Below are 10,510 nucleotides of genomic sequence, written 5' to 3'. Positions count from 1 at the left end.
GATTCACTCGATCACCAACTTCCCATTTCAACCAACATTTCAAATTTTCCCTCCTTTTTGACATTTTTCAATGGCAATTTAATATTGAACAGTGTCCAGAGTTGTGCTAAAAAGTCAATGGTATCTTCAAAAAGGGTATGGCTTATTTCTCTGCTGTTTTGCCCTTGGTTCATATCTGTCTTCAGCATCTTAGTAGCTTCTGTCCATGTAAGAACACAATAAATGATTAAGGAATAATCTCAAAATTTCTTTTAAATAATTTCCTTGGTATTTGCAAGAAATGTCCATGCTTTTATTTTGCACAATAACAAACAGTATAGGTGAAAAGGCAAATATTTGATTGAAAACAATAAAAATAAACCTATATGTGGAAACTCTGCTGAATGTTCTTCAGAATTTTTTATTTCTATTTTATTGAAATAATGCACCGATTTTTTTATTGTTATGTCATCTTCTCTTTGGGTTTGTTATAATTATATGTTTACATATAAGTCTTGTTTTTTAAGTGTGGTTTGATGAATGTATAATAAATAAATATATATAATGTACTAATAAGTGCTACAATAAGACTCTGGATGTAACTATAAACTCAATTCTATCTATTATTTTATGTAAACTATATAGATATAATACAAAAAAATTATGCAGTGAATTGAAGTAATGTATCTAAACAAATCTTTCTTAACTGTTCATGTTTGTATATATAAGTAATAAATTTGACACGGATGTAACTTATATATATATAACAATAATCTTGTAATTAGTACCCAAGGGTCTCCACCAAACCGTTTACTATCACACATCAGTAAATATAACTGTAAATATAAACTTTTTTTTATAAAGAAAGATCTTTATTTATTAATTTCAAAAACCACAAAGAATGCAAAAAAATTATAATTTCAAAAATTTTAAAATTGTAGTTAATATTTTAAAGTCCATATTTAATTTTTTTTCTTTTTTTTTCTACATACTACACGTTTATTCTGTATTATGTTTATTTATTTTTCATTATGCTTTTATACAGATATATTTTGTTTATTTCTCACAGGATCTCTAAAGCTGTCTGGTACAAGCTTTGCTTTTTGACAGGAGGCAGGGATGTACCAAAATATTAGTTTTTGTTGTAAATTTATATGTAATGTACATTCCTGCAAATAAAGCTTTATTATTATTGTGTGTGGTAATTAGTGACCGTTAATCGATAATTATTCAGAAATCGTGAGATGCGGTCTGGTGTAATGCAGGTTTCAGAAAAACATTTTCTTTATCGTGCCACGTTTCGATCTTTATTGAGATCATCTTCAGGGCCTGGGATTTACAAACATTGTTTACATTTAACAAATACATTTAGGATGTGAAAAAGTGAATTTATACAATGCAAAATATAGGAATACTTTGATTGAATATAAAAAATATATTTTGCATTGTATAAATTCCCTTTTCCACATCCTAAATGTATTTGTTAAGTGTAAACAATGTTTGTAAATCCCAGGCCCTGAAGATGATCTCTATAAAGATCGAAACGTTGGCACGATAAAGAAAATGTTTTCTGAAACCTACATCACACCAGACCGCATCTCACGATTTCTGAATAATAATTTATTATTATTATATATAAATGTAATATAATAAAGGTATCGATTATTTTGGTTTCTAAGTTTGGAATTGACTACCAGTATCGATAGGTACGCAGTTCGTCTTCGTGTTCAGCTTTGAAACGAGGTGTATCCGTAGGCCGTAAGCCCGTAACCCGTCTAGGTTCGTTCTTCATTGTTCTCCACCGTACTTTTAAGTTTCATCCTAAGTTTCAAAGTAACAATGAGTGCTAAGACCGGTAAGGAGTTTTCTCTTTTCCAAAATAATAATAAATTTCACTTTTATTTGAACTTTAACTGTGTTTGAAATATATTCGTTAGATATACAATTGTTTATGTTTAACGGTTTATTCTAGCGATACCTGCGACCTCGACAGAAAGGAGTGGGCTTTCAGGCTTAAAACGTGCAAGGACGTCCTCCGATTCAGAAGGTAAAATTCTTTAATAAGTAAATGCTTAATCTGAATTTTTTAAAAATATGTATCACACATTTGTATGGCCAAGTGGTACTTTTTGAATAATGGAGTTGTTTCGACATATTTTTTTTTCTTCAGATCTGTTTAACAGAAACGCCCCAAGGGTCTCCACCGACCGTTTACTATGTAACCTGCCGTTGGGAGTTAAGTTTGATCGAATATGCACAAAATTGGATATTGGCAGTAATAAGTAGCGGAACTAGCCAGTTTGTGTACAACACCGTACTTTTACTGAGCTGTGTTACTAAATGTTCAGGTCGTCATTCGCTAGTTTTCACCTCGTTTAGGATTGAGGAGGTTCGTCCATACAGTAGAGCTGTATACGATTTGGCACACACTCTGGGTGATCCAAGACAAAGGTGGTTCTCCTTATCTTCACTCTTTGAGCACAATTTCTGCTATTCGTGACAGATTCCCGGTGAACCCTCTCGACATGCTCTTATTAGAGAGATATGTTAAGTTGGATCGCCTCAGAAAAATAGTAGTCGACTGGGTGGTTGAAAAATGGTAGTCATTGCAGACGAAGCTGGGATATCTTGACAGAATCACCATGACCTAGCCAGGTGAAGATGTAAAGTACACATTAAAAAAAAGAACATTAGGAGCATCAATAGAGAGGATCATCCCCTCTTGTATGTCAAGAGCACGACTGAGCGATGGCCCATCCAAGGCCTGAAATACAAGGAAGGGAGTTTGAGGATAGGCCATACCTGATTGATAAATGGTTCAACTGCATTTGGGGCAAACCCCGCAGGTGTTCTGCTTGTACAGAAAGGTTATTCAGTGTGTCATATTTAGTTAAAGCCATGCATTGGCTTTTTTTTTTTCTTTTCCCTACAGCCACAACTTTACAGCCTGATACGTTAGGAAATTGTATGCCGAATTGCCTTGGCCCCTTACAGAGAGCGAATAGGTGTGGCACATGACATAAAGAGCCCTTGGGCACAAGAGTGGGTTGATGGTATTTCTCAATCTGTAAATATTGTGTATAATTTTGTGCAGCTATACAGTGTGTATGTATATACAGTCAGCCCTCCTATAACACGGTGAGTGCATACCGCATTATATGGAAACCGCGCTATAAGAAACTCGGATTTAATCGTACAAACCAGGCTAATTCGTAGCGTGTTCTATGGAAACCGTCTACCGCGTTGTATGGAAACTGCGCTATAAGAAACTCGAAATTAGTACAAATCACATCATTCGTACCGCGTTATATGGAGACCAATAAATACAAAAGACAAGATAAATTATGAATTATTTTTATTGGATTGAAGAGTTCATATAAGGATTGATAAAAAAAAATGAAACAAAAACTAAACTAAAAGACTGTTTTCCAACAAAAACAAGAAAGACTTTTGTAAAATTATTTATTTTTCAACACTCATCCTCTCTGTCAGATATGAGTCGCCTAACTCATCTTCTTTTAATGGGCAAAATGTCTTCCTCACTTGGTTCTTCTTCACATTGGTTTTCGATCGTAGCTTTTTTTTCTAACTCCACTAAAACCTCTATAGGGAGCTAAGCAATTTCTTAACTCTCTTTTAAACTTTGCGCTGCGCACCGTTGAATGATCAGTTTGAATGAAATGAAGTTCTAATTCTTTAGCCAAATTTAGCCCTTGTTTCACATCTTGTAAATTGAGATTAGAAAGACTTGGTCACCAACAAAACGTATGTACTGTGAAAGATCTCTGAGATGACTGAAACCGATGTCTTAAACGACAATGAGATAAGCTGGCATGTTTACATAAACATATTGTTTATGTATCTCGGCTGTGCTTTTGCGTGGAAAATAAAACTTACATTAAAACCTCTTACAATATCTAGTTACTAGAGTCATTCATAGGCTGTGTGGAAGGGACTTATGGGATTCTGTTAAACGGAAACCGCGTTGTAAGAGTACCGCGTTATGGGAGGGCTGTCGCAATTTCAGCTCCGTGTTATATAGAAACCACGTTCTGAGAGTACCGCGTTATAGGAGGGTTGACTGTATATATTTGTTTGTGTTAATAAGTAAGAGGATGTAATCCATCAGCCCTATGATATGGCTCTGTTGTTGGTAGCCCGTCATAAAAAAAAGTTGTTGCTTTGACCTTTTTTTTTCTCTTCGTGATTGGTATTTCCAAACTCTTTCTATTGTATAGTTTGTTCGTTTTTGACCATTTTGACACGCTTATTGTTGTTTTGGTCTTTCAGAATATTTCAGTTTTCATCTTCAGTGGTGGGTTGTATACTTTTAGTTTAGATCGCAAACTAAAACATCTCTGACAGGCCAAAATAAAATACAAGTCAGACTGAATTCATTGAAAAAAAAAAAAAAAAATCTATCTTTATATTTTGTTGTAAATTTTTCATACATAGCTTTTCATTGACAGTTTAGATTTTCAATTGATGTTATTGTTTCTATCTGGTTGTCTGATATGAAATTTTTGTTTTTATAACACTTTACAGAGGATTAACATGTTAATTTTCTGTTTAATAACAATTTTTGTTTTCTATCCAAGTAAACATTTGCATTTTAGTTTTATTTAGCATTTCATAATTTCATGGAGATTTTTGCATAATTTTTTGTGATCAAACCAGAAGGAGGAAGTTTTAATGAAAGAATTGTTTGTCTTTGGTTTAGAAAGTTGTCTTTTGGGAACTTAAGGACTCACCCAAGGACGACCTTCAACTTCAATCAGTGGTGAACTTCTTATGAAAACTAGAAAATTCCTGTCAAACCGTAAAATAACTTGCATCACATGCATTGCACATCTTGGCACTAATAGTCTCTGGACAAAATTATTTAGAAAAGTCAAAAATCTTGTCACCTTTAAAAACAAGAGTCTTGTGTTTCTCTGCTTGAAACATTTCTTGTACAAGTGATGAGATGGAAAATGTGTATGGCAATTGAGTCATTGCTTGTCGATCTGCTGTCTAGCCACATGTCAAAACAAAATCTTCATCTGGAACAAGTTGATGCTAGTCTGTGGTTGGAGTCATCCATCTTTTTATTTTCAACCGAGGGGAGAGACAACTGAATGTTGAATTGGCCATAACTTTACCAAATTCATCTAACTCAAGTTTTTTTGCACTAATCCTAGGAGGATGGTATATCCTTCAGAGACCTTCATGCCAGACTTTATCAAATGCTTGGGCCACATCTATAAAAACTGCTTATATTTTTTCTTCAAGTGCTTGTTCAATGATTCGGTGGATCAGTCATTCGTAGGTATTAGCAAGTCCCCCTTATTCTTTTGGAATGTTTCCTTCAGATTATCAGTTTTTGTTTTGGACAACATTAAAAAAAGGTAAATTTCAATAAAATTATTCACTTTTTTGTTATTTTTCAGTTGACAGGTGAAAGTCTTCAGAAATCTTTTTTTTTAATTTTTTTTTAAATTGGAACACTTCTTTTTATCATGTTATTAATAATAAATCCAGTTGAGTTGTTTATAAAGTATAAATAAAACATTGCATATTTCCACTTATCACATCATTAATATTGTATTTTAATTAATTATACTTATTATCTAAGGTCTTGGTTAGATGAAAAAGCTAGTGTCACGAGCAGGATTCGAACCCAAGACCTTCGGCTCAATAAGCTGCTGCTTTAACCACTTGATTAGCTGTGTCATCACTGTTTGATAGCTCAAGTGGTTAGAGCAGCAAATTGAGTCGTGGGGTCTTGGGTTCGAATCCTGCTCATGTCACTAGCTTTTTCATCTTAACCAAAACCTTATATAAAGAGTAAATTAATTAAAGTAATTAATTAGGTCAAATATGTCTACTAAATAAAATATGGTTTACTATCCCACTTGATACTACGGTTAATTTTTACGCATTTTTTAAATTTTTTACATACTTATGAGAAGGTCCGAATAATTTGAATTAACAGCTATTATCACTTGTTTTGTTTTTTTCCAATAGTGGTTAATTAACTTTTGATTTGTTCTAGATGATGTTACAACCAAGAGAAGTTGTATATATGTCCTTGCTCCTGAATCCGATCTTGAATCTGATTCAGGTACTGAAAGCATATTAAGCATCCAAGACAAGTCAACAGGTACAGATCAATTAGTACATTTTTATAAAGAACAATTTTTTCATAATCACATTTCACCTATCTCAGATATTGTTAAATCGCCCACCGACACCTGTTCGTCGTATTCTTGGACCAGCAGAAATAGTAGCGGGGCTTTTATTGATGTGGGGGTCGTGTCGTTGACAGAGTCGGACAGGGTTTACGATTGCATCCATATCAGAAACTCTTCCTCTACGTCTGAAGTGAGATTGTTTTCAAACCCCTTGATAGTTTGAGATGAATTTAATGGGATCTTTTTAGGATGCGAAACCTTTGGCAGCTGGAAGCCCAATAGTCGACCACAGGATTTCGAACAGTTCCGTGCAAACGATCGATGATGAGAGTTTGTCCGAGTTAGAGGAAAACGACAAGAAGTGGACTTTCAAATATTGTCTATGGTGCAAATTATTAAATAGCAATCCTTATTTCAGATATTGTCAAAAATGTTATCTGGTGAGTTCTTCTTTGCTTTAATGTTGGTTTTTGCATTTTTTTAGGTATTCTGCCAAAATAAAAGTAATGCTGGATGAAATGAGTGATTTTAAAATAATGAGGTTTGAAAAAAATATTAAGTTCAATACTATTTTTTTCAAAATGGATAGAAAATTGACGTGACAAAAAACGTTTATATAAACGTTTTGAATATTTAGGATTTTTTTTTATTGAAAAATACTTCACATAGGTCTGAAATTACAGAGGTAGCTTATTGAGTTTTAGTTAAATTGTTGTAATTAAGATAATTTAATAGGCTTGTTATTATTGTTGAAAATGGAGGAAGGTCATATTGGAAGGGCTTTTATGATCCCACTTTCTTTCTTTTTTTCTTGCTCTGAAGTGATTTAGGATAAGTACAATTACCTAAATACAAATGATTATTAATTATAAAAACCACCTTTAAAAAATTTTAAAAAAATATTCATGCATTAATCTAGATAATTTATTTTTACTTTACTTTGACTTGTTTTTTTAATTTTAGGTAATTCTTAGGTCAAATGTTACTCGGTACTGATGACTATTTCTGGTAGGTGTCTGAAGGAATTTTATTTAGTTATGACCTGATGGTGGCATGGTTTGGATGAAGGGGTCAGAAAATACCAGGGGCTATAGTAGGAATCAAACGCAAGACCGTTGGGTAGTGAGCGGCTGTCTCTTTCTCACCTGATGGTGGTGTTACAATGACAAAGCAGCTCTGCAATAAATCTCCAACATACATATTTGCCCAACAAAAGTTTCTTTCTTGTCAGGGAATGCACTGGGCATGTTAAAATTTAATGTTATATGGTCTCAATAGTTGATTTAATTATATTTAAAACGTGTGGTGATTAGTGTAAATGTTTATCGTGCCAACGTTTCGATCTTTATTGAGATCATCTTCAGGGCTCAAAGTGTTTTGCCTTCTTTGTAATTGTGCCACTCTCAACACGACATGCAAGAATGGCACAATTACGCACGATAAAGAAAATGTTTTTCTGAAATCTACATCACACCAGATCGCATCTCACGATTTCTGAATAATTATATTTAAAACCATAACTTTCAAAATCAGAGATAGATGTTTATATTCATTAACCTTTTAAATAATTAAGTTAAATTATGAAGTGGTCGGAATATGGAAGGAATTCCTCTTTCTAATTATTATAATTTATGAATTTTAAATTATCTAATTCATTATTTATGTAATTGCATGATTTTTTTATGTACTGAAAATTTTATATTTCCTTTAAATTGAATATATACTATACTGAAAAAATTTCTACAAAAAATAAATTATTCATATATTAGTAGGGTGACATCGACAGTTTTGGAAGAAATTAATTGCATATTTGAAGGGTTTTTAGTGCATAAAAATGCCATATTTGAGAAGTTTCAGTCCGAGCTCTAGTTGTAAGAACTTAACAATTTGATGCGAGCGAAAGCACAGGGAAATGTTTGCACATGTCTCTGACGATGTCCGTAGTAAAATCTTTTTTTTTATGACATTCACAAACTTACCTGAGTTGCAGCGGTACTTGGCAGTTTGAGTGTAGATTTGTAGCGGGTTAGAATGCCCAAACTCAACTGCACACGCACCTGACAGTTTGCTGATGGTTTTGAAGTATGATGGAACAAACGTATATAATACATTTTTTTATTTTTTTATTAGATTTATTTATTAAAACTGGTCTTATTAGACCAACCATTAATTTTACAATAATATTATAGAATAAATAAATGTTTACACTCTTATAAACCCATTGGTACAATTAAGGTGGCCATTCACGATCGCTCCTAGCAGTCCAAACAGAGCAACACCGTTCCAAGAACCATGTCAATGGCAAAACTGAACTGGCGTGCCCGGCTGTGCCGAATATTCGACCGGTCCAAACTCCATCACACCACTCCGAATAGTAGTTAATTATTCTCTTGTGGATCACAGAAATAGGTTTAAAACTGAAAGAAAGAATTTAAAAGAAAATAGAACGTGTTCAAATGATGTATAATGATGCATAACTGCTTTTTGGAAAAAAAAAAACAAAGAAAAATAAGCAAAAGATATATCTTTTGCTTATTTTTTTTTTTAATCTTCCGCTTGTGTCCAAATTGTCCTTTTGAAAGCTCGGTCCGATCTGGGTCTTCTCTCCTACTCCCCTCCATCCTTTTGTTACGAATCCTACCAGCTGGCAGGTATTTTCAGATTTTATGGTCATACAATAAATTATCACTTTAAGAGCATTAGATGAATATTGCCAAGTAATGACAACAAATTGGGCAATGTTGCAATGCAGTTTGCTACCATTACTAGGCAAAAATCTTGAAAACTCCTATCCCATCCTTAAAATTCGGGTGAAGACATCACTACCATTCAAAGGGCCACAGGGTGGGGAAATCATCAGCAGGCTTGGGTGTTTTCTTAGACGTGAGGCAAACCTTCGACCGGGCTTGCTCTGAAAACATCATCAAGGTCATTCTTCCATCCACTTGTCCTAAAATCCTATTTGTCTGATAGTTACTTCCAAGTATGAATTGGAACATCTCCCCCATCAACTATGCAGCTGTGGGTGTTCTGCAAGGCACCATCCTTTGTCCCATTTTTTATTCAGTACACACATGCAAACATTGATCCTGATACAGTACTCGTTAGATATGCAGGCGTTACTGCCATCCTTTCAACAAACTCAAAGCTAATTCATAAATCTCCTGTTTGGAAGAATTGTTCAAGAAATGGAGGTTCAGACTCAATGAAATCAAACCCCAGCGAATAACCTACACCCTTCACTGTATCACCTCAATAAACTACTCTGAGTACTACTTGACAAATTCTTTCTACAAGCAAACACCTCTTTAACACTACTACAACCAATCTAGACATAATTGTACTCTGGGATTCAACTAAGCATTGACAAAACTTGTACTTTCTCTATGAATTGTTTATACCTCGTGACCATACGTGATGATCGGTGTTGGTCTGCCTATTTGCGAAGACCACAAATGTACCCAAACCCAATAAGTAACTCACTGTCGATTCAACATGAGTTTTCTTGACTATAATAATTTTAGTTTTAATAGATGGCCTGAAACAGAAATATTTTTAGTTGGAGTATTTTGGGCAATTAAAAATAATCCTAACATATTTTAATTTGTTATTAATATGTGATTTTGTTTTATAGTTAAGAAAAAGTTACCTTCCGATGAGGCCGTGTCGAAAAAGACGTCAGACGAGAGTGGACTTGTTAAGTGATTCGTGTAAGTTAGACTCAGCTGACAGTGGCATTGCTTTATCACAAAGCCAGTCTTTTCACAACGATACCGACGAGATGAAAATCGATCCTACTGGCGAGTTGTGCCAGATCTGTCTCGTCAGGAGGAAAGACGGTGGGTTCTGTCACGGCAATATAATCCATGTGTATTCATGTTACAAATGTTCAGTGAGAGCGTACAAGCAGAGTGGGCGTTGCCCCGTTTGCAATATAAGGACTAGACAGATATTTAAAGTAGTATCTGTTTAACGATAATCCCTTTTCTAGGCAAAAATTATTTATAACAAAATCTAATTTATTTATTTTTTTCTTATAATAACAAAAGTCGAGTTTTGTTACGACGGCTTTGACAGAGTCATGTTAAAGAAAACAAATGATCTTTTGACATTGGTATGTCGATTGTTACATAGCAGATTGGCATACTTAAATTATTTATGTACATATTGTATTTATTATTTGGACGTTAAAGATCATCTTGGTCTGCCTAACGTTGCTGTTATATATTTTTATGTTATGTAAGAGGTCTAAAGTTTTGGACGCACTTAGTTACCATTTATTTCTAAGTCAGTATATTTTTTTATTTTTGTAAATAATAAAAACCTTTAAAAGGAATGTCACTTATTTTTTTTCAACA

At 33.7% G+C, this 10,510-nt stretch overlaps 1 protein-coding gene across 1 annotated transcript; it reads left to right on the top strand.

The window, feature by feature from the left end:
- The first annotated feature begins 1,703 nt into the window (after positions 1–1,703).
- Positions 1,704–10,488, top strand: LOC106670584 (protein Mdm4-like). The gene is made up of 6 exons (XM_014401066.2): positions 1,704–1,834; positions 1,952–2,026; positions 6,014–6,121; positions 6,188–6,342; positions 6,401–6,592; positions 9,787–10,488. The coding sequence occupies exons 1-6, from the start codon at positions 1,819–1,821 to the stop codon at positions 10,123–10,125; spliced, it is 885 nt and encodes a 294-aa protein (XP_014256552.1). The 5' UTR covers positions 1,704–1,818; the 3' UTR covers positions 10,126–10,488.
- Positions 10,489–10,510: the final 22 nt, after the last annotated feature.

The sequence above is a fragment of the Cimex lectularius genome, unplaced genomic scaffold (genome assembly GCF_000648675.2).
Source record: "Cimex lectularius strain Harlan isolate CLEC.00 unplaced genomic scaffold, Clec_2.1 scaffold153, whole genome shotgun sequence".
Taxonomy (NCBI): domain Eukaryota; kingdom Metazoa; phylum Arthropoda; class Insecta; order Hemiptera; family Cimicidae; genus Cimex; species Cimex lectularius.
This window is presented reverse-complemented; position numbering and strand designations above follow the sequence as displayed.

Excerpts from the sequence above, each read along its gene's own strand:
- LOC106670584 (XM_014401066.2), top strand. Across the intron at positions 2,027-6,013 it reads GACGTCCTCCGATTCAGAAG|ATGATGTTACAACCAAGAGA; the intron begins GTAAAATTCTTT and ends GATTTGTTCTAG. Across the intron at positions 6,593-9,786 it reads ATTGTCAAAAATGTTATCTG|TTAAGAAAAAGTTACCTTCC; the intron begins GTGAGTTCTTCT and ends TTTGTTTTATAG.